This window comes from Acanthochromis polyacanthus, chromosome 22 (assembly GCF_021347895.1).
Source record: "Acanthochromis polyacanthus isolate Apoly-LR-REF ecotype Palm Island chromosome 22, KAUST_Apoly_ChrSc, whole genome shotgun sequence".
In the NCBI taxonomy this organism is placed as follows: domain Eukaryota; kingdom Metazoa; phylum Chordata; class Actinopteri; family Pomacentridae; genus Acanthochromis; species Acanthochromis polyacanthus.
This window is the reverse complement of record NC_067134.1, coordinates 16,961,868-16,989,103: the sequence shown is the minus strand read 5'-3', so window position 1 is coordinate 16,989,103 and position 27,236 is coordinate 16,961,868. Positions and strand designations below refer to the sequence as shown.

Genomic DNA, 27,236 nt, shown 5'->3' with positions numbered 1-27,236 from the left:
AAGCCAGAGCTCCGCGGAAAAGATTTAAAGAAAACAAGGTGATTATTCTGGAGGCCCAAGTCTGAGTCCAGACCTCAGTCCAGCTGAGAAATAGCGTCTGAACTTGTTCACTAATGATCCCTGTGTAAGCTGACAGACTTTAAACAATTTTGCAATGAAGAATTAGTAACATTGTGTGTGTAGTGTAGATGTGAAAAGCCTGATTGAGATGAGGGGTGAATACTTATGCAATCACTTATTTTACATTGTATATTTGTATTTAAGTGACATTACTTTGTAGAAATCTGTCTTTTCCTCAAAATTATTTTCTGGCAAACCAAATTTTACTGACTAATTAAATGTGTAAACACATAAAAGGGGAAAAAAATCTAAAAGTGGTGAATACTTTTGATAGCTACTGTATTAGATATGTAAATCAGCACTTTATTTTTTAAAGTTGTACAATTTAATCATCTCCTAAGTCACAAAAACACCTATTTTTCCTCAACAACAGCAAAAATAATAATAATTTTAAAAGCATTTAAGACATGATGTCAGTGCTAGCAAGAGCAGCTGACTTTTCCACCTTTTTTCAGTTCTCTTGCTGTCCACAGGACATGAGAGCAATGAGCTGGCCTGGGTTAAGCTGGATGTCTTGCTCAAGGACGCTTTAAATGGGCAAATTCTAGTTAATTCACTGCTCGCCGTGAGGATGGATCTGTGACGGGACAGGCTGTGCAACCACCGAGCCACCCCCCCCCCGCCGCCTCGTAACATTAAGTTTGGCCCAGGAAATAGTGATGGGTCAGCAAGGCGGGTTAGCCTCACTGCCACATCCCTCATTATGCCTGGCAGGACCCCAGTCCCATGGCATTACGAGCTGTCATTATACTTTAATCACACGAACCGGTGTAACACACACACACACACACACACACACACACGCTCGCACACAAAGTCAAAAGGTACACATGGACCTAAAATGCATGTGCACACAGACAGCGCTAACATTTCAAACAGCTTGTGGCTGTGGTGAGGGACAGAATATGAATCAGCTGGCTCTCCCTGTGATCAAACGCTGATGCGAGACGTTTATTCTCTTCATGTCTTCTCGTCCAAATCTCCCCGGGAGGCAAACACGGAGCATCTGCAGGTGAATGTGTGGCCGTGTGCACGCTATCGCTCATGCTTACGGTAGATCTCCAGCACCACCGAGGCCTCCTCGGTGTGACCGCTGGCGTCGGTGGCCTGGCAGCGGTAGATGCCCGCGTCCTCAATGATGGCGTTGTAAATGATGAGTCTGGATCGTGACGTTTCCGTGTGGAGCGCCATCCGCTTGGAGGGCACGATGCGCTCGCCCTGCGGGTTGTACCAGTCCAGCCTCACAGGCTCACCGATAGCTGCAAGCACAGAAAAGAAGAAGAAGAAGAAGAAGTTAAACTCTGAGGAGTATGGTTCACTCAGGGCGAGTCATAATTCAGTTTTCCTTTTTATGTTTGCATTCATTGTTGTCTGACTCAAAGCTGGGTTCTGTTCAGAAAGTACATTTAAATGCCTGAGGATGTTTATCTCTTCCTAGCAACAAGTTACCTCTTCTACAACTGTATTTAACAAATTGGTCCAATAAACTGAATCCACAACCTTCAAGTGTTAAGATTAATTGATTACACTGGATTACCCATGAGTGCCATATATTTGGCATCTCTCTGATTTAAAACATGCTCAGCTAGTAGGTCACGCTTCAGCTTGACAACAAATGGTTAGCGTGTTTTAAGGCTAATAGTCTCCTACGTACAAATCTATGGAAAGCAAACTACTGCCGAGTGAATAATTCAATTATTTAGGGGAACATTCCAGGCAAATTTCACAGATCAAATTCTAGAAAGACACCAAACACAAACAGATAAACAGCACCTGAGACAGTACGATGCTGGAAGCTAAAATACAACGGTCCTACACTGCTGAGCCACAACATTAAAACCACCGACTGGTGAAGAAAAATCTTGTTAGAATGGACTGTTCTCCAATAAAGACAAGAATAAGTGTTCCACAGCTCGAAAAGTGCTCAGGAATAGCTCGAGGAACATGACCAAGAGCTCAGTGCATTGACCCATCCCCCAAACTCCCAACAGCCCAATCCGACCCAGCATAAGAAAACCCAATCTGAAGTCTGAGTTTTACGAAGAAATTCTATTTTTTTTTCCACGTAGTTTAGTTTCAGAGAGCAAATAATCAACTGAGGAACCCCTAAAAGCTCATCCTTGCTCATCAAAGTCACATATTCAGACATTTTTAAGATGTTCTTGCCTTACAACAGCCATTACATGCAACTGGACATTGCAGCTTCCTCTAGTATGTGCAGGTCAGTGAAATCTGCACCCACGTCACCTCCGCTCTCCGCAGCTCGAGCACACCAGCTCACCCACACCTACTTTAAGTTGTGATATTGGAGTTATTCGGCCACATATGCTCAAATTGGAAGTCTGAATCCATGTTTCCGTCATTGGTAAACTGATGGACATGTTTACAAGGTAAAAACTTGATTTTCACTCGAGTTTCTTTAAAATAACACACTGGAAGCTTTTTGTTTAATCATACCCTGCAACTGAATGACATTTACTTTCACACCAGCTTGAACATGTCACTACCTCGGTGGTGCCGCTTGCTTTGGTCTGCTGAGCCGAGGACCATCCAGCCTCGTAGCTGGAACTAGTCGAGGCGGCAGACGGCCTGGAACTATACGATTATGTCGTAATCTCAGATTTACATAGCTAATGAGCCTGGAAAGGAACTGGGACATATGTAGGGCGTGAATTCCACTCTTATTTCTCAGATTATGCGGCGTGTCTGTGCGCAAGAACGAACAGAGACAAAAAAAAAACACTGATTAAAATCCATATGGAACCTGGAGATGATGGAAGCATTTGGAGGCAGGAGGTAGCCGTCAGCGTGTCAGGCCAAGAAAGAAGCAAAAAAAAGCTAATAGAATGACAGCAACCAGTGGCAAAAAGAAGAGAGAGGAAAGAGCAGTTCGATTGCTATTTTCGCCATCAGCAAGATGCCCTTGAGCAAAGCTTTTACCTCCTGAAAATGAGCTGACTGACAAATTGTGCGGGGTTCCAGCTAGCACATGCTAACGCTGATCACCATCATCGCAGCGTTTCCAACAACCATCAGCATCATGCGCTTGGCATGTGTGTCTCATTAGGGGCCAACAGATCTGATGAGGCAATCAAACCGGAGCGCTGCTGAAATCATAATGCGGCTCGCTCTGCTGGGTTCGTGCGGGGGAGCAGATCGAGCGTCGCTACAGGCGTCTTCCTTTCTACCTGTTAGCATCGCGAGCGTTATCGCCTCCCTCCATTTTACAGTCTGTTGACAGTTGAATGTGTTCGCCGTGATGCAGCTAGCGCGCTGACAGGCCATTTGCTTCACAGATGATCTGAGCAGACAGCAGTGTGTCGCCCTGTTCTGCAGCTCGGCCCGGCCTCCCTCTGTGTGCCTTTACAGCTACATGAATAGCCGCTCTGTCAAAAACACCTCGCTCTTCAAAATCTGCATAAGCTCTGAGCTTTATTACCGACGTCTTGGCAGGAGCGGATGCTCGGTGACTGGTTCTGCTAAAAGGTAGAGACAACAATGATGAGCAGGGCTCAAGGTGCACTGCTGATTGATCGTTGGCTTGTTTTCGCTTAATTCTGAAATGGAAATAAAACCAGAAGAGCGAACAAAGCTTTGCATGGGGAAGACATGTCCCATGACGTTTATGCTCCTCCATAACAGCATAAAGAAGTGAAATATTGCGGCGATCTACTCACCGCCTGCACAAGGCAGATTATTGACTAGACATGCCCCCTTGGAGCCAAAATTAACCGAGCACAAGCCCAAACACTCCCACATCCCCATGGTGCTGGCACTGGGGCCTGGTGGTAATTGATTCAGGTCTCTGGGGAGGCAGATAGCAGGGGGAGAAACAAGGAGGCTCACCGGTCAGCATGTAGAAGTGAGCAGCTCGACATGACGCCAGAATTAGCCGCTACATATTTATCTGTGTTTCTATTCCGTCTCTGTCTGCCGAGGAAATGCAGGTCGTCTGGGAGAGGTGTCCCAGTTGTGTTTATCTAAAGAAGGCACGTAGAAACACAGCAGGCCCTCTTTGCTGCTCTGGTTCTCTGCCACTTGAGTCACTCAGGAGGTGAAGCACACCCAAACGCCAGCTTATCCACCTCCTCATTCACTATTTCACAAAAGGAAATAAAGAAATAAAAAAAAGCTCAAGGTGTTGTTATTGTGGTTTGCTTCCTAACGATCCCTAATTGCAAATTTAAAAAGCAAAACTGAGCACTTGAAGCAAACTGCTTTTATAATTATGTGCTTGTTTTCAATGATTGCTCACATTTGTTCAGAGAGTTTCTTTTGCTATTGTTACAATCTATGTCATCCCGGTGATTTTAAATACAGTTTTGAGGTTTGGAAGGAAATGCATTTTCAGGAATGTGCAGTTTTGACGTATACGAGTGTTTGATGCATGCTGTTCATGGAGTGGCACTCAAGCAGGGTCTACTGCTTTGAAACACCACCAAGGCTTCCGGTTTGCACGACGAAGCCATGTGCTACGTAATCCACCGCAGTAGAAATGCATTTTTATAACAATTAATCAGCTCCAAACCAAATTTATCGCATTTTCTCGGCCTGCTGCACGTGTCTCTTCATGTGACGTCAAATTATCCAACAGACAAGCTGACTGATTCAGATCAAAACTGTGATTCTTCAGAATTTTTCCTTTAATTTTTTTAAAAATTTGATGAATATTTTCTGTATTTCTTTGATGATAAACAGAAAAAAATATACATATATATATAAACACAAAAATAGATGTTTAATGAAAAAATATAGCAAAATCTCATTAAAATCCTTTTCTGACTGTTAAATATATCAGAAAATGAGTCATAATTTTACAGATATGTCCTTTTTATTTAATACATTAAATCGTTCAATTCAAGTATAAATAAACAAATGCATTTTCCAAATTAGACAATTAATAATTCAGTAAATTTATGCAGTTTTATGTCATTTTACGCAGACATAAAATATATAATATAAAATGACAAAAGTTTTCACAAACATTAGCGATGTATATTTTTAACACAGGCAAATTCCCTTCATTAAAAAGTATAAAGATAAAAAAAAAAAAGTCCACAAAAACATATTGATGATTGAAAAACTCTACATTTGGTGAGATGGTTATTTTCTGGTTTTACTTTTTTCAGAAGCGCACCTGCTTGTGTGCTTTTTTTAAGCACACAAAAGAAGAACAAGCTTTAAAAATGCGCAGCCTCCAAAGAGGGCTTTGGTTGGGCTTGCATCTTAGATTTCTTCTAGTTATTTGTGATTAGGAGTAACCAGTAAATATAATAATCAAATAATGTCTGATGATTATGTTGATTATGTTGTTGATAATGATGTTGGTGATGTTGTTGTTGTTGATGTTCATGATGTTGCTGTTGCTGATGTTTTGTCAGTGTTGTTGTTCATGATGTTGTTGTTGTGTTGTTAATGTAGTTCATAATCTTGATGTCGATGATGTTGAGGTTGATGTTGCTATTGCTGAGCTTGTTGCCGTTTTGTTAATGTTTTTGTTCATGATGTTGCTGTCATTTGTATTGTTGTTGTTGTTTTTATTGTTGCTGTTGTGTTGTTAATGTTGTTCATGATGTTGATGTTTTTGATATTGATGTTGTTGATGTTGTTGCTCATGATGTTGATGTCGTTGATGCTGTCATTGTTGATGTTTATAATGTTGGTGTTGGGGATATTGACATTGTTCATGACGTTGATGATGTCATTGATGCTGTTGATCTTCATAATGGTGATGTTGTTCATGTTGTTTTTCATGATGTTGATATCGATGTTGATGTCTGTTGTTGTTGATGATGTTGTTACTATGAAGAACGGGCTCTTTTTGAAAAAAAAGATGCCCACATATGTGGACGCCAGGTCTTGGGAGGTTACTTATTGTTTGTGGATGTCACGTTAATGATGATCAGAACACACCATGCATGCTTTTCCTCGTTTTCCAGATGATTCCCTGTAAAATGTACCTTTGAGCTGAGAAGTTGCTACTGTTGCTTCCAGTTCAGTTTAGCTCCACGTCTTTGCTTTCAGGGTTGTATCAATAACCAAATTTCAAAAAAAGGTGGAGTAAGGTGTGCATGAGTCTTCACCATCAACAGCAAAACATAGAATGATGGGTGATTTTTTTTAAATAATGTTGTTGATGTACCTGTAGAGCTCCGGATCGATGTCAAGCAGCGGTTTTGGAAGCATCTGTATGTGGTTGTATTATGGATGGAATAATAAAACCTATTGAGCGCTCCAGTGTTGGGATAAAGACTATTGTTGCTTCAGTCTCTCATTGTATGTGCTTATCGTCTCTAATGTTCCTCACAGCTATGATGGAAACAAGGTGAAAAAGCACTCCAGCTACAAGGTGACACGAGCACAAATGGATTTTTTTCTCTCCCCCTCACAGACTACTTAAAAGTGACTATTCTCCAATGAAAATCTTCGCAGCCGTCGCCGGCTTCACGGCTTTCTTTTTTCTCTCGCTGTGTTCCTTTTCTCTTCCTGACCTCCTATACCTTCAGCTCTTTCTCTTTTTCACGGCCTCAATTCAAACCTTCGCTGCAAAACATCTTTTCTAGAGCACCTCCGTGTGAAATAAAGTTATTCTGCAGCGAGAGGCGATGAATAAAAGCGAATTCTGCTGGAGGGACGCCTCTCAGATTTCCTCATAATAGCAAGAAAGCTATGAATAGATGGCAGATGTTTCAGTCTGAGGGCCAAAACATTATTGTCTAAACATTGAGAGGTTGCTTGATTGGCATATATTAATTCACAATGCTTGTAACAGTCAGACTTGTGATCTATCGCTTCTGAGCCCCATGCACTTGATGTTAATGATCTGTATGAGAAGTGCAGTGGAACAGAAGCAGCTCTGTTCACCTTGGAAATGGCAGTTTCACATAACAGCCTCATCTCAAGGTCCGTTTCGTGGACAAAGCTACAATTTTTATTAGTAGGCTGCGTTTGCCTAGATGTCATGGAAACCTATTATTCACTGGTTGGACTGAAAGACTTCAAATCCTTTTCATCTAAAGTCAACATGGACAGAAGTTAAAGCAAGATACGACGATGTATGTGCATTTTTACTGGATTTGGTCTGTTTCCATCTGTAGATTTCAATCACGCTATTCCAAAAAAAAAAAAAATTGCCACACACCTTTGGAATCCACAAAAATCTCAAGAAAATTACAAAAGCAGACTGAGTCCAGATGCATAATGTAAAATAATAAAAAAAATAAAATCAAAAACCTCTAATTGTGACTTTATTTCTGGGGCCACTGTTATAAATTGCCTAAATTTTGGTTTAAATGCTTCTGTGCATTTACTAATGTCTGTTTTTTTTTATTTACTTACGTTAAATCTTATTTTTCTATTCTTTTAATTTGAATCATTACATTTTTTTTTCTATTTTATGCACTCGATAAAGCAGTTTGATAGCTCTGTGCATAAAATACAATAATAAACTATCATTTTTGGGCTGCATTTATGAAATTTAAAGTGTTTGTAGCCAAAAAAAAAGTTTGAAAGCGTAAAGAAACAAGATAGATTTGGGAACCTCCATGGATGGTACGGAAAAGGGGAGCTTGGCTGGTTCTGATATTCTTCCTCCTGGCTGCCATGCTGACTCACACTTGACCCAAACCAGTTGTTGGAAGTTTTCTCTTTTGAAAAAAAAAAAAAAGAAGCCACTCTATCATTTTATGCTGCTGCCAATTCCGCCTGGCAAACTTTTCAAACAAGTGCATTGATTTCACCCGGATTGCTTTGTCTCAACAACAAGCTCATGTCCAATCCATCCAACTCATTTAACTTTCAGATGCAGAAATCACAATGTTTAAATGCTTCCAAAGCTGCCAGAAGTGGTCTGATTTATGATTCAGCATCAAACAAGAGGACTGCAATCATGTGATTGTCAGCAGGCAGCTGACGTTCACTTTTAGTCACAGTTACAGTGACGCCATGGCGCGATCTCGCGATGAATCTTTAACAAATCCATGGATCCAGACTATAAGCCACATCACTGCCAAGATCTAATCACTTGGTCCTTGTGTCATTTCTGAGCTTCCCTGAATATTTCATCCAAATCTGTTTGTCCGCTTTTGAGTAATGTTGCGAACAGACGGACAGAACAACACCGATCGTCACATAACTGGAGCATAGTATGGTGCGGAGTCAAGCTCTGTCTTTACAGTCAGTCGCTCACTAATTTGTGAAGAATATTGTTGGAAAGTGAAGGAACAATTGCATCATCATCTTCTCTTTTCAATACAATTCTAACATTTGCATTTACAATATATGATCATCAGAATTCACGCCCAAAAAATTGGCATCTTTCTCAAAAATCCAGCACCAGTCGGGCTCTAGAATTTGATAATATCGCACAATCAGTTTGTCAACACTAGCATGACGCCTATATTTTCTCTAATCCACATTCATATAGGCCTGCTTCTTACTCTGCAACTTGGCAACTGAAAGCCAAAAAGCCACTTTAAAACTTTATTTGTTCGCCGGCTCGCTTCACTTTCACCGGCTTTTGATTTTTTGCCTCCGACTGCTCTGCTCTGCTTCTCAGCCCACTGCAGTTGGCAGAAATGCCTGTGAATATGGTGAAAAAAATAAAGCAAAGCTAGGCTTAGTGCGACTGCCTGTGGTGGAAAAGGGCAAAAGAAAGCCACGTGTGACACAAACACTTCCTTCCTACGCACTTTGACAGTGGATGGTGGCTACTTATCTCCCACCTCCAACTCTTGTTTTTGCCTCTGAGCTACTTCCATTCTTCTCGGTTCTGAGCTTTCCACAGTGGAAGCTTCTACCTTTTGCCAGTTTGATTCCATTCACCTCCGTTTCTCTGGCCCGGCTCGGTGCATTGAGACCTCCACGCCCCCCGGATGCTCCTCCCAGCGAGCCTCGACTCCCCTGGCTGTTAGCTTCTCGCTGAGCCGGTTGGCAGGAGAGCAGAGGCAGCCAGCGGGAGGCGGGTCGGACCTGCCAGGGACTGTTTCCTCCCCACCGAGCCTCTGGCGTCAACGCCGGGCCTTCTGAGAGCTGATATACCGTTCAGAGAGAGGACAATGAGGAGGAGGAACGAGCGCAGATCCAGTCACCACCGTGTCAAAGAGTCCCTCACCATATGGACAGAAAGGATTGTGTTGTCTTCACACCAACACACTCATGCAAGACCCCTGCTGCGGCCTCCAAACACAATGTATATATGACCAAAAACAAGGGATTTATTACCTGTGCAGATGAAGAACTTGGACTCTCCGACGCTTAATTCCACTTTGTTCAAGGATATGGACACCTGCAGGGCGGCTATAGAACAAAAGAAAAGGGAAATTGATTAGTTTCTGCAAGTAAAGACACAAAAATGCTCAGATTTTTAAGCAAAGAGACAAAATTATACAAGATGATGACTCATTTTCTTCTGTCTACGTCATTGTTATATCATTTTATGCAAGTATCCTTCCACATAAATAACAATCTGCTTAGGAATGCTTGCAGATATTGCTAACGAACACCAGGAAAAATATCACCCCGGTCCTCAAATCACTACTCTGGCTTCCTGTTTGTCAAAGGATAGAGTTCAAAATCTTCCTCCTGGTCGACAAAGCACTGAAAGGTCTTGGAGCAAAAATACATCCTGGACTTATTATCTCCATATGAAGCATCCATGATGCAACTCTATGATTTGGTTGGCTTGACATCACCAAGCATTCATACTCAACAAAACTAGTGTATGTTCATCTGTAAAGCTCTGCTGGGCAAAATCCCAGAATACATCAACAACCTTCCTTCTTTCAGTTCTGGTAGTTACCATCTGCGCACCTCCAAGTGGCTGCTTTTGAATGTTCCCTGGACTCTAACAGACTTTTGGAAAACAGCATTCTCCGATCATGCACCATAATCGTGGAATAATCTTCTGTTTTATACGAATTTTAAATGTTGTATGGCTCCTACTTTGGCCAGTTCTCCCTTTTCGAGGAGATCTCCAGTCTCAATGGGACTTCCTGGTTGACAGCTAGCCACCTGTCAAGTCAAGAGACTCAATGCACTTGAGAGAGATTGGACTGTTTGTATTGCACTGCCGTCACTGATCTAGAAACGAAATTTCTTTCTCTTGTGACTGAAAATGCAGTGAAAATGACAATAAAAATCTTTGACCCTTGACCTTCAGGTCATCAGGGACAGCCATACTCAATTGATTTTCTTGACTTTTATGATCTTCATGTCTACTTTAATGTTTCACTTTGATGATTTCAATGCATGTCTACCTTTACATCATTTTTCTGAATGTGTTTCTTCGCCACCTTGAATTGCCTTGTGCATGAATTGCGCGATACAAATAAACTTGCCTCGTATAAAACACGCTGCCCCAGCTGAAATATACCTTCTACTAAACAGCTGTTTACGAAAAGCTTGTCAGTCAGCGCCACAATGAACGGCATCTTTTCAGCCCGAGGTGATGCTATTTGCAGTTATCGCTCTCGACAATGGTATATGAATTGAACAACAGTTGGACGGGACTGACAAAAGCGGGGGACGGGGAAGGATTCGGGAAATAACTCAATAATTCTGGGATTTTCTTTGGTGGTTTTTGCATCCTCAATAACCGCCAACCAGAGAAGTGGAGGACATCCATTCACTGCAATGACCAGAGAGGAAATGAGGAAATAAGTTGCACTTAGCGGTGAGTCCAACAACAATCAAAGGCCATTTGTCTGCGCTGTTCTACTATAATGCTGTACTGTAGCGGCACACAATCCAAGTTTTTCGATTGCAACTGACGTGAATTTGTCAATGCATTTTATACACAGGAGTACGCTCAATGTGCTTTGCTTTAAAAAAGCCTGATTATGAATAGAAGAAAAACAAAATACAGGAAGACTGCCTGACCTGAGTCTGCAGATTTCAGAGCCCTGCTACGTTCAAAATGTCATTTATGCGCAAGTGATTGGACCCGACACTCTTCTAAAAGTGGGCCGTTTAAGAATCAATGTGTTTTGAAGCCATTTTTGTGAAGAATAATCATTTGCATTATTGTTTGTATTATATTTTTGTCCACATCAGAATTATTTTTAAGCTTGAAATAGGCTTATTTGTCACTTTATAACAGATTTTGAACATTTTCACAATTGAAACAAGAAGAACAGTACACAGAACAGCAACAGAAGAATGTCAACCTCCGTTTTGTTGACATTTTTTCACTCTTCCTCAAGTTTTTGCTGCTCTCCATCCCTCCAAGTTCACCTCTTGTATGATATTATCAGCGATAAAGAGCTTGGGGTATGAATATAAATACTACAATTTCTTTAAAAGTATAAAAGGTAACTTAAAACTTCAAATGGAATGATATCAAAAGCATGTCTTTTGAGGGAGAGCTGGAATTTGAAATGATTACAGACCTCACCGGTCTTTTTGACCCACTTTTGCATCTATGGCACTGCTGTCAAAGACACGGAAAAATTACAGAGAACACATGAACTGCAATTTATAAATTTAATAATTTCTAGACCATGACAAGTTGTTTTGATCAAAAAGTAAAATACTAGATTGTTCATTGTGCTATTGTCATTTTTTGCCTCTTTTTTGTAATATTTTGTGTTTTTTTTCTCTTTTTCGTCTGTTTTTTGTAATTTAGGTCATGTTTTTGTCGTTCTGTATTTCCTTTTTGTCTCGCTTGTGGGTTTTTTTGTCTCACTTTTGTCATTTTGTGTTTCATTTGAGCATCATTTTTGTCATTTTGGCTTTTTGTCTCGTTTGTTTTGTCTATTTTTTTGCTGTTTTGCTTCTTGTTTTTCGTCATTCGTGTTCATTTTGTTTGTGTCATTTGTTCAGTTTCTGATGCTGTGGAACCTTTTTGTCTCATATTTCGTCTCTTTTTGTTTTTGCCAAGTGTCATTTTGTCTCATTTAAGTCATTTTGTGTCTCTTTCTTCAAATATTTTGTATTGTTTTTGTGATTTTTCCTTTTTTTGTCTGCATTTTGTCGTTTTCATCATACAGTAGAATGCTAGATTGCTTACTTCCAGATACCTGTGACTAAATGTTGTGTACCTTTGTAGATCCACTGTGATCTCATAATGTTGTTTAAATTGAATTTATATTTCTGAAGGAATTTCAGATTGTAATGTTTTATGAAAAGATAGTTCCCTAAAAGTGAACATTTTTAACATTAAAACAAAGGAAAACTTTGGAGCTGTTGTTATTTTTAGGTTCTAATGCTCTAATTTAACTGATCTGGCCCACTTGAGATGAAATTGGGCTGAATGTGGCCCCTGAACTCAAGTGATTCTGACACTTTTGATCTAAGGATTAATGCATTCTGGAGTTAAACCATTCCGTGACTTATATACCAGTAGCAGTTAAACAGGAGAAAGGAGGAAAAACACCCAGACGAGACTTGTAGCTAAGAGATACAGACAGAAGACCAAAAAAAAAAAAAAAAAAAATCATAGCCAGCTGCGGTTGAGAATGTGCCGAGGTGCCTAATGTGATGAGCGATGATTGGCAACTCAGCGGGGAGGGGGTCATTTTCAGGCCAGAGCCTCCACGCAGCGGTAGTCGCGGCACATCGCTGACTGGGGCGAGATATTTGATGAGCCCGTCACATCTCAGCGCCTCATTCTCAGCCCTCAGAGCTACAAGTCTAGTTAGGATCAAAATTCAACCACACGCACTCTTAGGGAGGAGCTGGATAATACTCTAATGATGTTAATTCTCTCTGTAACACTGGGAACTTTACAGTAGGGCTCAGGGCGCCTGTCAATAATTGAGGAAATGATGGAATGATTATGTGCAGCTTCTCCGGGGAGGACGGATGCAGTGACACTGCTGTCGAGGAGTTTATCAGCCGCAGCCATCTGCCATGACCCAGGGCCGCCTATAGATGGCAGTAGAGGGGCACTGTCACATTTACATGATGAGGCATGGGAGCTGCTTTATCCATGCATTTCATCATTTCGGCTGCGAAACAGGCACAGACAAAGGCTCAAGGGATTACACGGAGAGATACCGGACACATCTATGCATTGATACATCATACATGCACCCTCACATGCGAGTCGGTTTCAAACTGAACAAATGACTGAGCCACTTCTGCTCAGCTGTGCGATAATGTTGAAGCCCAGGAAGATGCTGGGTGTTTATGTTCTTGTCTCATTTTTCCTCACTGTGGCTGCAATGTAAAGTCCAACACCTCTATGGAAACAGCACAACCATGGCCAGACGACAAGAACTCATTTGTGAAGTATGAGACAGTGATCATGCCATAAATCATATAAAGTTGAATCTTTATATGATAGAAATTAAAACACATGGAATGAACATGTTCAACAGTTCTGTGATTGTCCACAGGAGTTCCAAATACTTGAAAAATACTGCAATCCACAATAATGATGCTACATACAACAGATATTTTACTGCACTTTTGTCTGGTTACGTAAAATCAAGTGACTTTGATAAAATGTCGCAGTTTTAAGCTTAGATTTTACCTGGAATTAATATGTGAAGCATTATTTACACGACCGTTCAAAAGTGTGGAATCGCCCAGGCAATTTCGTGTTTTCCATGAAAACTGCTTTTATTTATGTGCTAACATAATTGCACAAGAGTTTTCGAATCATCAGTTAGCCTTTTAACACCATTAGCTAACACAATGCACCATTAGAACACATGGTACAGAACATAATTGCTTTAAATGCAACCCTATGTAGATATTCCACTAAAAATCTGTTGTTTCTAGCTGGAATAGTCATGTACCACATCAACAATGTCTAAAATGTAGTTTCATACTCTTACCAAACACACTACCGTTGAAAAGTTTGGGGTCTTCCATTAGCCTTTCAACACCGTTAGCTAACACAATGTAGCATTAGCACACAGGAGTGATGGTTGCTGGAAATGTTCCTCTCTACTCCTATGTAGATATTCCATTAAAAAATTTATAGCTAGAATAGTCATTTAGCACATTACCAATGTCTAGACTGTATTTGATTCATTTCATGTTATCGTCATTGAAATAAACTGCTTTTTTTTCCAAAAAAAGAACATTTCGAAGTGACCCCAAATTTTGGAACGCTAGTGTAAATGCTCACAGGTAACCCGATATAGAGGAAAACCTGACTCGACATGCTATATGCTACTACTTCCATATCGTTAGCCTAATAGCATAGTTGCCCTAAGTCATGAAGGACAAAAAATGACTTAGGCAATTATGCTAACACTGCTTGCAGTTCAGCCAAGTCCCTGAATTTTTGTCATGACTGTTGGGGTAGAAGTGAGTCAGTATTGGCTTCAAAGTTTCACATGAAAGTGGATAATTATTACATGCTAAGTGTTAATTTTTGGTATTTTTTTTAAAGAAACATGTGGTCTTGATTAAATATCAATAAATGGTGATATTTGGTTAATTTGCGCAATTAAACGCCATGTCACGTATGATTCTTTCAATTTCTAAAACTCCTTCTGTTTTTGAGTTTCTGGCTCTGATAAATGGTGTCATTTCTGCAATTTTTTAAAAACAACATGCCTTTTCAATCCGGCAGCAGATTTGGAGGTTCAGGGTGTTAATGTGACTTTGGAGTACCACTGCTAAATTCAGAGTAAGCTAAAGTTTTTGGAAAGTCTGTTTTCGGTTCTAAAGTGGTCCTGGAGCTGCTTCACCACCATCTGTGGTTCATTTGCATTTTTTTTTTGCTGCTGTGAGGAGCTCATTGTTGTTGCCCATCAACAGTATACTTCAGAATCATGTGATATCTGAGTGTAACCTCCCACTGTAAACACACCACACACTCCAAGCGTGCTTATAATTAGCCTGAAGGAGAAACAGCTACCGTCCACACACACGCATTGTTGCAAATGAATGCAAATACTGCTCTCGAGCTGATTAATCATGTCTATTTAACCTCGTGCCCTTCCACACTGCCTGCCTCTGACTTAAGGCAGATTCCAATCAGCGCTGCAAGTAGTTTAACGGTTTTCAATTATTAATTGATCCTGCTCTCTTCATGCTGTATGTGATTGATCACGTAATAAGTTGCTCACAAAACCCAGCAGGCGGAAGAAAAATGGCCGGGGCTCTTTCTGCGCCGCCGGAGTCATCGGTGTGAATCACATAATTAAGTTCAACTTGGAAAATATAAGTGTTCAGCGAGAATTTTGAAGGTAAAATGCACAACACAATAGTACCCCACAGCGAATATACATGGACATTTTAATGAGAAAGCTGACTGGGTTTGAAATATGACACGGGATGGGAGAATTTGTTTATTCAACACTGTCTCGCCCGAAGGGGACACAAAGAGACATGCTAATTATATCAATTTTCAGGCCTGGAATGTTTTCGACCGCCTTCAAGCAGCTTATTACAGAGCCTGGGTCAATATGCCATGAGCCTGGTAGCAATTATCAGCTCCAATTATTAGCTCCTTTGAGAAGTGTCGGAGACAAGCAAAATAAGACAACAAACAAATCCATTGATTGCCATTTGTAATGTGTCAGAGGTGGTCAATACTATACATGACTTGCCAGGTTCCCTAACAACAATGAGACATAAATAATTGAAGCGTCAATGATGGAAACTCAAAGAAAAGGTCAGAGGAGGATTTTTGTCGCAAAGTTGCGAGTTCAAATCCCACAGCTGGTTGGGTTTACTGTCGAGGAAAGTTTAACAAAATGTGCAGGGTGACTTTACCACTGAATTCATTTTAAATTAAAGGTTTTCAGGTGACAACACACAAAGCATTAGCTGAAATTTTAGTATCATCTGGGAAACAGTTTTTTTTTTCAAACACAAGTGAGGAAATGATCTTAAATTCAAAATTTAATTCATTTCAGTGTTCTTAGCTTTCGACTTTTAGCTTTTTTTGGGCTCATTTTAGCTCATTTTAGCAAACTTTAGATTGATATACAGTCACTATTTGTGCACTTTATGGCTTTTCTACTCTTCTTTACCATTAGCTTATGTAGGCTAACTGTAGCTTATCCGAAAGACACTTGCAATGTACTTTCTTGCTCTTCTATTAATGCAGCTTATATTGGCTAATTGTAGCCAACGTTAGCACACTTCAGACAGCCATACAGTATGTTTATATCTATGCTTGCTCTAGGAATTTGAAATGAAGAGCCACTGTGGCTCACTCATAAGAATAACAATGAGGCACAAAAAGCCACAAATTTCTGTGTCAGTGATAGTGGAAAAAATGGAGTCTTGCAGGCTGGTTTGCTTTATGCTGCAATTGAAGTATTTAAAAACATATATGTGAATGTTCGGGATGGGGTGGGGGGGTCGACCTCCCCCCCAACAACGTGAAATGTTTAAGTCTAAGTCCTGAATATAAATATCATCACAAAGTGTGAGTCCATATCATTTTGCTAAACTTTCAGATCCAAATTTAATGTTCTTTTCGTAAAAAACAGACAGTCAGGGGTGAAGACACATTCCCATGTATATATGCATTTGGCCATTTAAAAACCTGTACCTGAAACATGTTCATGATCAAAACTTTTTGACCCATAAAAATGTTAATTTCATGTCCAATTTACCTTCTTTTCCTCCTATGTCCAATTCTTCAACCCTCACTATGTACCATATCTTACAACTGTTGCATAAACTCAACAAAAACCTCCACTTTCTCGCTTGTCCTGATCGCAAATGACTCGCCTTGTGGCACACCGTTCAGAGATTTCATGCAGTAAAAATAGCATACTTTTCTGTGATTGCCCGAGAGCGTTTCATGACCCGGGCGAGTGATCAAGATTCGGGTGGCTCCGACCATTTCCGACGCCTGCCGAGAGAAAAAGTTTGTTTTTCTTATATTATCGCTCGGGCGTTTCGAAGAAAAAGTAAGTCGAACCCCTTTTTTGTTGCTTTTTACAAGAAAAATAGAGCGCCACTGTGGCTCACACGGTCCAGAATGACTGCGCCATCCAGCAAAACGATGCGCCAATGGCACTTTGGCGATCGGCTAGCGCAAGCCTAGTATATACACTACTGTTCAAAAGTTTTGGGTCACCGGACAATTTCATGAAAACGGATCTCAAAATTAATATTCGGATACCACCGTCCTGATCGGATCTTCGGATATTGGGGTCCAGCCCTAAAAGCCACTGTGTACCACTTTTTTAGCATCCAACTGGCAATCAACTGAATGGCAAACTCAATGGTGAACATTATGCAGATAAACACACAGATATTTCTATCAAGTATTGGTGGAGACCAAAACTGAGCTAAAAGGAGAGAGAACAATGGAGTGAATGCCAGAAACATGAATAGAAATGAGTTTTATTGTTTCTCCGTTTACCACATTAAGAACCCTAATCTGATAATACGCCAATGCTTTGCGTAAAGTCTTGTTTACATTGCCTCAAATCTATTAGTTTCAAATAGAAACCAGCACACTGAGCAGGACTAATCCCTAAAAAATGCAAACAGATTACAATTTAAATTAATGGAATGTAATCTTGAGACAAATTGAATTGTAATTAGCGCTGTGTAAAAAAAATGAATTGAACGGGATTTTTTTTTCACATGAGCAAATTTTACTACCATGAGATGTTGCCTCGAATTCTATTTACTTCATAAACTTTCCAATATGTCATATTCCTAAAGCGGAGGTCATTAAGGAGCTGCTGGCCCAGTGACATGATTCGGCGACATCTGGAACAACCAGAGCAACGGCGGGCGAAATTTGCCAGCAGCTAAGTTGGTGTGACTAAATCTGGAGCAGACCGAAGCGGCCTAAACGCGCCGTTGCATTGAGCAGCCGGTTAAGCCCAACGTTTGATTGACAGAGTGGAGAGTGTCCAATCAGCTGGCAGGGAGAGACGGATGTGATTCTGTAATCCTGTACTCCATAAAAAGCCCCATTAAAGCCATGGCCAAATAAAATGCACCGCAGAGAACATGCCTTTGTGTGCGTGTTTGTGTGTCGGTACGTGTTGAGGGTGCGTATGCCTTCACTTCTGTGCATGTGGGTGGGTGGGAGGTTGTGTGTGTGTGTGTGTGTGTGTGTAAATGTTAAAACACACACAGCAGCAAGGCCCCGAGGCAGAAAATGCTCTGCTTTAATTGTGTGTGATTTCGTGGAGGAATTGAAGGGAATTCTTCCCTTGAACCACAGAGACAGAGAGCGAGAGAGAGACAAAGACGAGTAAAAGAGTGGAAGGAGGGAGATAAAATACTAATTACGATGCTTTGTATTCACCCGATTCTGTGTGTCTTAGGCATTTCTTCAAAGGTGTTAGCAAAGGCAGAAAAATTTATTTGCAGTCGGAAATTAGCTTCAAAAACAGTGAGCAGTCAGCATTTCTAAAGCTGCTTCAGGTGAGCAGTGGATGGAGGTGCAGGTAACCGGGATTATAGTTTCTTTCCAACTTCCCTTAGACAGTGTGGAAACAACAAAAAAATTCTTCCAGCAACACAAGAAATCACGACGAAACTTGAGAAAACGCAACATAAGAAGGATCTCTCTTCCAGAGTCAGCAGAGATAACAATAGCAACACTGCAATAAAGAGAAACAGAATGGCAATATCTGAGAAATCCTGCGCAAACATGCAGTATATGAAAATCAGAGGAAGCAGGACCTGCCTGCTGAAATAAGTTTGATTTTAGAAAAGCTTCGCAGGATTTCTGTTACTTTTCAGACGCTTAAACTTTACGCACCAAGACGTTTATTTGACATTTTTCATTAGGCATGTTGTCATGGAGACATATCAGCCACAACAATCACAGGTAAGTTTAACATACAACATAGGTATCACTTACAGACACATGCTCTGTACAGTTCAGCCAAGGAAAATGAGTGAGGAATGAAAAAGAGCTGTTTGCTTCTAGATATTCTTCAGTGGAAAAAAAGTACAGCAAGCCCACATGGACAAAAAGGGGCAGCAAAGTGAATATTCACCTAAATCTTTTAAAGTGGACTTCAAGCAGAGAATTAACACAAAGTTACATCTTAATTTCATTCAGAGCAGGTAGAAAGCTTCGTATGACTTCATTGTTTGCTTTTAGAAAGCTGTTTTGAAGCTCACCAGTCTGCCTCCCTGAATGCCCAGTCCTATATACCTGTCCTTCTACATAACAAGCTGCTTTCATGCTGCAGAGGAGACGAGAGACGAGCTCTACTCAGCCAACCATATCCAATCGTACCGACATACAGTATCGGGCCACTCGCACAGTCTCGGCCACCTATTATCTTCGCTCTCTGCCGCACAACTTCTCTATATCTCTGCTTTTCGCTCAGCCGACTGCTTTGCGATTAATGTCTCCTTCCTTAAGCCTCTTAAGGCTGCGGTGGCTCAGATGGAGTTCTCTAGCCATGGACACATCTATCCAACGCAGTAGCATGCTAATCAACACATGTTTAACTAATTGCAACAAAAAGGATCTATGCTCATTTCACCCACAATGTCTTTCTGTGAGATTTTGCATACTTTATTTGTCCATATATGCATGTATGAGCTGCTGCTCTTACCTTCTTTTCACTGTTTCTTTTTTTTTTTGCCAAGGCCAGTGGCAATATAGCAAACGAAATCTGAATAGTGCCTGAGGATATCTGAAGCACTTCACAAATTTTGCAGGTTTCACTGCATTTGCAGATTCGACCAGCTGGTTTTTAGTTTGGAGAATTCACACGCAGCTCCTTCAGCCACTCAGGAAAATAATAAAATCTCTTCAACAGAAAGTCAAAATATGAGTGGCATGAGTGCCTGAAATGTGTGCGAGAAAATCATCATATTTACATGAATTTTATCTTACTTCATTGCGTTTTTTAATTATTTTTTTGCTCTTTACGTTTATTAAACCAATGAATAATTTACAACAAACTTCTAAATACGAGTAAAACTAATCTTTGCGGTCATAAAATGTAAGTTTTTGAGGTTTTTATTGATGACAAAGCCTACGGCAAGGTCTACCACAGGTCACAGGGGTTCCATTGTTGATATCGCTCCCAAAAGGAAAGCAGTGCCCTCAATGAAGGGGGACAAAGATCGCATTTATGCAGTGGAAATAAAACTTGTCAGGTCTTTCAGCTATATTGGACTTCATTACGAGCATCTTTAAATGTCATGTTCGAGAGTTTTAAAGTTGCACTGAATGCACATTTGCACAGATTGTGTGTAGAAGAATGACGAATTAGGCAGATTTTTGACAAAAATTGGCCACAAAAACACAAATTCAGAGAGCAGCTAAGCTAAATTTAGCTAATAACGGCCCTGTTTACACATGGTTTTAAAGCGTACACGAAAGAATCTTGATGTGTTTCCCTAATCAGTAAAATTAGTCCAATACATATTTTGTCCTGCTAATCTCAATAGTCTCAAACAGCCTTGGCTTTGACCTCCCATCTGGAACTCTATTGCATCTCCACAAACATAATCCTCCTGTCCAAAGTGCACACAACCATGTTTCTTGTTGAGAATGCAGCAGCGAAGTCCTTCTTGTAGCTACATTCATCTTTATATTCAGAAAAAAAATGTCCCGACAAGCTGCAACCAGCACAAACACAATAAATCACGATGCTGAAAAACCATGAAATACAAGATAAAAGTAGCAAGAAACACCAACTTACTGAATCACAACCGTTCAGACTCACAAAGACCGACAACTGGGTGTGACTCATGATAAAAATCCCTACTTTATCATGCGAATTACTGCACTGATTCCTCGCAAAATGAAACTTTTCAAACAATTACGTCCTCGAAACACTAAGTTTAGTGGAAAATTCTTCCCGAATGACGCTCTTTAAAAGCTCAAGTATGAGTCCGGTTCATTGGTTTGTGATGATTTGTTGAAGCAGACAAAAAGAGAATGCAGTGAGCCTTCGAGAAAACCAACAGAACTCCAAAAGTAGAAGGAAATCCCTTAAATAACCTCTCTGCAACCTTTTCAACACAGTCTCAGTACAACTTTTTCAGACATCTTGAAGCCCTCTTAGGCGCCCAAAGAAAAATGTGGGAAGGAAAGCAACAGAAACACAAAACCGAGGGGAGACATAAGGTGGTGTGATCTATTTTATCGAAACAACCAGCATCTCGAGCAAAAGATGTGAGACATCAGACGGGATGAAATTGCCATTATGTCAATTTGAGCCACAGTAAGACAATGGCAGTAATGATCCCAGAGGACCGCCGTTCGCTCAACAAATCAGCCCAGACAGACAATTGAGGCTGTGTCAGAGGGCAGATGAGTTACCAAGAGGAAAAGAGCCGAGCTCCAAGTGGCAATCTTTTATGATTAGCCATGATAGAAATAAGAGAAGTAAATGGACAGGACTCCCATTCAGGTTTTCAATTGCTACCTTGCAATCAGAGCTTCTCGATGTCAAAGGTTGGTGAAGAGATTTGCCAAATGGCCAATCTTAGCCTGCAAAAGGACAGGTGGGGAGACAAATTCACCTGTTTAGAGGAACAGTATGGAAAAGCGCAGCCACAAAAACATATTCATAGAAATCCCACAGAACCTCTTGGACAAATATATACTCTGTCTTATTCATCCTCCATCACAAAAATGATTTCGATTCCAGATTGCGCGGAAACTCGAGCCTCAAACTGTGATAGAGTAAATCCCATTTTCTTGGATATTGTGCTTATATTTATGGAAACAGAAGAAAAAATAGGGGCCTGTAAACATAAGTGCAAGATAATGCCCTTATCCGCGTTTCAAAAAAGAGCCATGCTCCGGTGGAAATTATTCCAAAGCTTTGACCATTTCGTAGGTATTTTTCTTTTCTTCCTCCACCTCTCTGCACTTCTGAGTCCTGTGTCTAATCTATTAGTCTTATTTTTCTTATCTCAGTCACCCTACTATTTCTGTTCCTCCCTTTTGTTTTTTTATCCCTTCTCTTCCCTCCCACCTCAGGCGAAACACAGGTGACATCAGTGTGCTTTAAGGATTGGGGATAATATTCACGCCTCGTGCTAAGTGAAAAATAAATCTCCCTACAGTGATAACGTTGATTCCATCAGCTCGATTCCGCCTTCATTTTAAGACAGTGTCACAATAAAAAACATTTCTGACAATGTAGGTTTAGAAACTGTTAATTAAAACTATTTAGAGGCGACGAAAATCAAGGTGTCTATCCATGAGTTGAGTTCGCATAGCAGCTTGGATCGCTAATGATGTGCTGCTGAGATGTAAACATAAACAGCCGCAAACAAGAAGAGCGGCCATGCCAGCGTTAACGAGTCGAGCGGTTTCTTTGATGTAATAATAAGGTCATCCATCATGACAAAAAGGTTCCCGTCAAACGATCGGGTTAATAAAGCCAATTAAAATGACCAACCATTTATTCTGAATACAGACAAGCTAATTAAATATAAATTAATGAGATGTCACTTGCTGCCACTTTGGTGTCGCTCTGCAATGCCTCACATGTGCGCTTTGGTTTCAAAACAGCCTCCTGGAGGTCAACAGAAAAAGGGCATTTCGAAATGATTTGGATTGTTGAGGCCTCTCGGACGGATGCAGGACTTTGGTTGTTGGCGAGCAAATGTCGTTGAGCTGATATGAAGGCTGCTACTGGTTCTCATGGGTACTGAGAGATGGTTTTTCCATCTGATCTGGATGCTACCACCCCATTAAATGGCTGTGATCATTACACATTACTCACATACAAAACTGTTCGAAAGATTGGGGTCGTAGAAATGTCCTTACTCTGAAAGAAAAGCAGCTTTTTTCATGAAGGTAACATTAAATGAATCTGAAATAAAGTCTAGACGTTAATGTGCTAAATGACTGTTCTCGGTGGAAATGGCAGATTTTAATGGAATATCTACATAGCGGTACAGAGGAACATTTCCGGCAACCATCACTCCTGTGTTCTAATGCTACATTGTGTGAGCCAATCATGTTGAAAGGAACTTTTGAACCGTAGTGCATATATGACCAGCAGATCAGAATGCGAGATACCATTCATAAACAGAAAACAACCCCAATAACGGAAGCGTCCTCTTGCAACCGTGTGAAAAATAAGAATCTCAGGCAGATATGTACAAGATGGAGCTTTGTAAAGAGCTAAACATAGCAACACGGTGCATTTTAACCCAAACCGTGATCCTTTACTTAACCAAACCCATGTGAACACAAACCTTCAACCTCCAATTAGCTTCTCTTTGTCAGAGCCTGAGTAGATATTCATCCAAAGAGCTCCAGTAGTTGGTTCTTGAAGATGCTTAATTCAAGAGGCTTCTTCAGTTTAGCTGTTCAGACCTGAAGAAGCCTCTTGGACGAGAATTAAAACGTCTTTAAGAACAAACAGAAAGAAGTCGAGTCGCTTGTTACTGAAGCTCTTCAGATTGCTCTTTGTAAAGGTAAGTGTCCACAGGATCCGTCAATTTCTCGCATCCCAATCATTGTCGATGTGAACCGCACCACGTTGCATTCTGGTTGCGTTGCATTTTGAGAAACATCACCAGAGCTGCCGCAGCTCATCGGCATAAAGTAGATTTGACTTCTACTTTATGCAAATGAGGTGCAGAGAATGGAGGTCAGACACTTTGCAAAATTTACAGAAAATTACTGAACAGTTTTCGTAATAAAAGAGTAAGTTTGCGACTGAGCCGCCATGTTGGTCCAACATTTCTACTGGACTGAAGATCTAAAGGGCTGCCATGTGATCACCTAGTGGCAAATTAGTGATCCGCCCACCAAGCAGGCGATATTCAGATGCGTTGCGTTTCCATGCGACACGCACCATTAGTGCTAAACTGCAGCTCCACAAACATTAAATGAGCTGTTGATGGAGAACTGTTACCAAGCTACTAGGGAGTGGAGGAGGTTCACGCTAGTTCAAGTGTGTGAGAATGACTGACAATGAAAAAAATCAAAAATTACTGTGCTTTTCTCTCACAAATAGTCTGGAAATGTATCAGCTGCATCAATAACAGTTTGCATCTAATAGACGTGAAGTCAACGGTCGGCTCCTGTGGTCAAGACGTTGGCCTCCAGCAGAGGTTGGTGAGAGGTTTGCTTGTGATTATGATCCCGATGAAATTCTAAATTTCCAGCCATTCAGACAAGCACTGCATTGTGTAAAGGGGTCAGCTGATTAGTCCACCGGCCCTCGATAAGAAGAGCACTGAGATGGGTGAACTTGTGTGTGATGGGAGGCTTTCCACTTCTGTGGGAGGAGTTGATTGTATTGAGTTTGGCGAAGATTGAGTCAGTCATAAAACCTCGAGGCCTCGGAGGCAGTATCTGATTTCCAGGCACAAGTCTCACGGGCTGATGTGTGTACAGAATCATCATCTCTACATGAATGGGAGCACATCGTGTCGTGTTCTGTTCATTATCATGCCTTAGTTTGCCGTATTTGGAGATAAATGGCAGTTTCAGGACAGGCAACCAAGCAAGAAAATGCAAATAGAGGATGAGCATCCTGACAAGACGTTCCAATCTCAAGCACCAAGAATTATGTGGGGCTACTGTCAGTGGAAACAGCCTTCCAGTGAGGGCTTGTAGGCGTTTAGCCCGTCAGATTTGCTAAAACACGATGTCAGGAAGAGGTTTGCTGTTGATGCCATTCACCCTCCATTCTGCTCATTCTCCGAGAAAGAAGCAGGGGCAAATAAAAATAGAAGTAATCCGCTGTTTTGTTCAGCCGTTCTCCTCCGCCAGCTGTTTGTGCGCCACGTCGAAACATTTTTAAAGCGAAACCAGTCGCAATAATTTCAATTCCGGTTAACTTGTATTCGCTTGTCATTGCAGGAGAACAGAGCAGAAAGGAAGGCAAAATGAGGCGGTGAGGTGAGGACTAATACAACGGTTCCGGTGGGTGGTTGTCACAGTGGGAGCGCAATCTTTAATAACAGCTCATTAGCGCAAGTACTGTATGTATTTGTGCAACATCTGAATATTCACACGGGACATGATTAAAAGCTTTGAGGGTGATCTACACAAGCAGAATGAGCGCTGACCTTAACAGTCGCTGCATATTTTCACAAATATTTTCAAGCAGAGTCACAAAATTTCCCTGCTGCAACAAACAGCGCTTGTGGATTAATTAAAAGACTTTGTGCGACTTATGTCCTCTTTCTGTGACAAAGGGACCTCAGCTTTTGAGATGCCGGAAAGCTTTCTGTGGTTTTTCTCCCCAGAGACGCCAATTTCATCCTCACTGACGACCTCAGGTTCCCACTGAAGAAGAGAACTGAATTCAAACCCATATTTACAGTACAAGGGGTAAGAAGACGACAATTTTTCATTCACTTTTCTTCTCGCGCTGACTTGGAACATTTTGTTTCTGTCGTTCAAAATCAAAAGCACGAACTGCTCAAACAGCAGCAACGAGTCTGCAACACAAAGGAAAGATCTGAAATACTGGCAAAATATATGCACAACTTTGCAAATGTGAGCTACTTCCTGTTCTTTGAAGAGACGAGTCAGACTCTCTTTGACGATCTGCAATTGTGACTTTTCCAAAGTGCAACTGCTCTGATCGATGGCGTATTTTTGAGGCGGAGGGTAAAATATTCAGATATTAATTTATCACTTGTTTTTCAGCTCAATCTTTTGTTTGTGTCCACTGCCATACAGGTGTTGTCAAGTCGAATATTGATTGTTATGTTAAGTCATGAATGCATAATACAGGCCACTGATCTTCTATCAGCAACAGCAACTCTGTCGGCTCCATTTTTTAACAGTTTAACTAATTTATCAAGCAAACAGCCAAACTGGATCTCATTTTGCGTCATCAGATATGATCATTTTCTCTATTTCTCAGGTTCAGCTTTGAGTTTCAGGACTTCAGATTTGCATTGTCGACTAAATAATGTATTATTAATTGATAAACTAGCTGCATTAACTCTGGATCTCTGACTTCATGGTGCAGAGTTTAAAGCTGTGACGACTCAGGAAGGGAGCTTTAATTTTCAAGTGAACGTTGAAGTTGACTTGATTTGAAGGGTTTTATTCTGTATCGCTGCAACATGGGACTGTTTTTGCTGTTTTTTTGGGTTTGTTTTTAAAACCTTGTAGTTCCAGAAATGTTCATTCCAGATGTTTTTAAGATGGAGAAAGTTCAGTTTAATGGACAGGTAACACACTTTTTTTTTTAAATGTAGAAATGGTGTAAATAGTTGATCCTGGCTTGATTTACCACATTTGCTTGGCCAGAGGTCATTAAGTATCTCAGAAAACTTTGTCATGGTGCCCTTTTACCAAGTACTACAGCTAATGTACAACACTTGAAGTCTGGGTACTTCATACTAAATGACTTGGACAGTATCAGGAGCAAACAAAACGACTTGACTGAGGCCTCCATAAAATACATAGGCTACCCTTAAAAAGTTTGGGGTCTCTTAGAAATGTCCTTATGTTTGAAAGAAAAGCGTTTATTTTTTTTATCTTTTTTAAACAATAAATGAATGTCATCAGACAATAAATGAATCAGAAATATAGTCAAGTCACAGTCATACAGTCACATTGTTGTTGTGGTAAATGACTATTCTAGCTGGAAATGACTGATTTTTAATGGACTATCTGCATAGGGGTACAAACTGTGTCATGACATGGTCTTTAAATTACCCCAAGCATATTTTTCTGCATTCTGTTCTGTACCAAAAAGAGCTAGAATCCCCATTTTGTAAAATATCTTAACCCTTTGTGCTTCAGTGCGCTTCAGTGTCCCGCCGGCGGTACACCTACTAATTTGCATAGGAATTTCAAGAATGTCTGACGGCTGCAAACGCGATTATATAAACACTATACGCCGATGGAAAGCTTAGATTCTCATGAATCCGCCGGTATAAACCACTTTCAGATGTGATTACTACAGCGGGTGAGAAAAACACATTTGTCCTACAAAAACGAATATTCATCCATCCGTTCTCTATACACGGCTTCAACGCACACAGCGCGACTCACATTTCCGGGTTCATTATTACACACAGAAAAAAAGATTCCACAAAAAACGGCCATAATCCAACCTTTTACATCCAGACAACACAAGCCAGTAAACTATTTTGTCCAAAACATGTCCTGAAGTCGGTATAAAATCCACGAATCGGTCGTTTTCAAGGAAATGCACCTCGCGATGCGCGTCCAATATTCCCTGTATTTTTTGTAATTTTTTTTATTTAAAAATAGAATATTAGCGATTTTTTGTACTGAAAACGGCTGGAATTGACTGCAG

General features: G+C 40.7%; 1 protein-coding gene across 3 annotated transcripts in view; it reads right to left on the bottom strand.

Annotated features, from left to right (window-relative positions):
- LOC110961821 (neural cell adhesion molecule 2) overlaps positions 1 to 27,236 on the bottom strand; it is a 361,000-nt gene that overhangs the window by 98,687 nt on the left and 235,077 nt on the right. For all 3 annotated transcript variants that reach the window (XM_051943455.1, XM_051943453.1, XM_051943454.1), the window contains exons 2-3: positions 9,343 to 9,417; positions 1,173 to 1,379 (exon numbers count right to left, since the gene is read on the bottom strand). In XM_051943455.1, the coding sequence (XP_051799415.1) occupies positions 1,173 to 1,379; positions 9,343 to 9,417 (282 nt within the window). The remainder of the gene's footprint in view (positions 1 to 1,172; positions 1,380 to 9,342; positions 9,418 to 27,236) is intronic.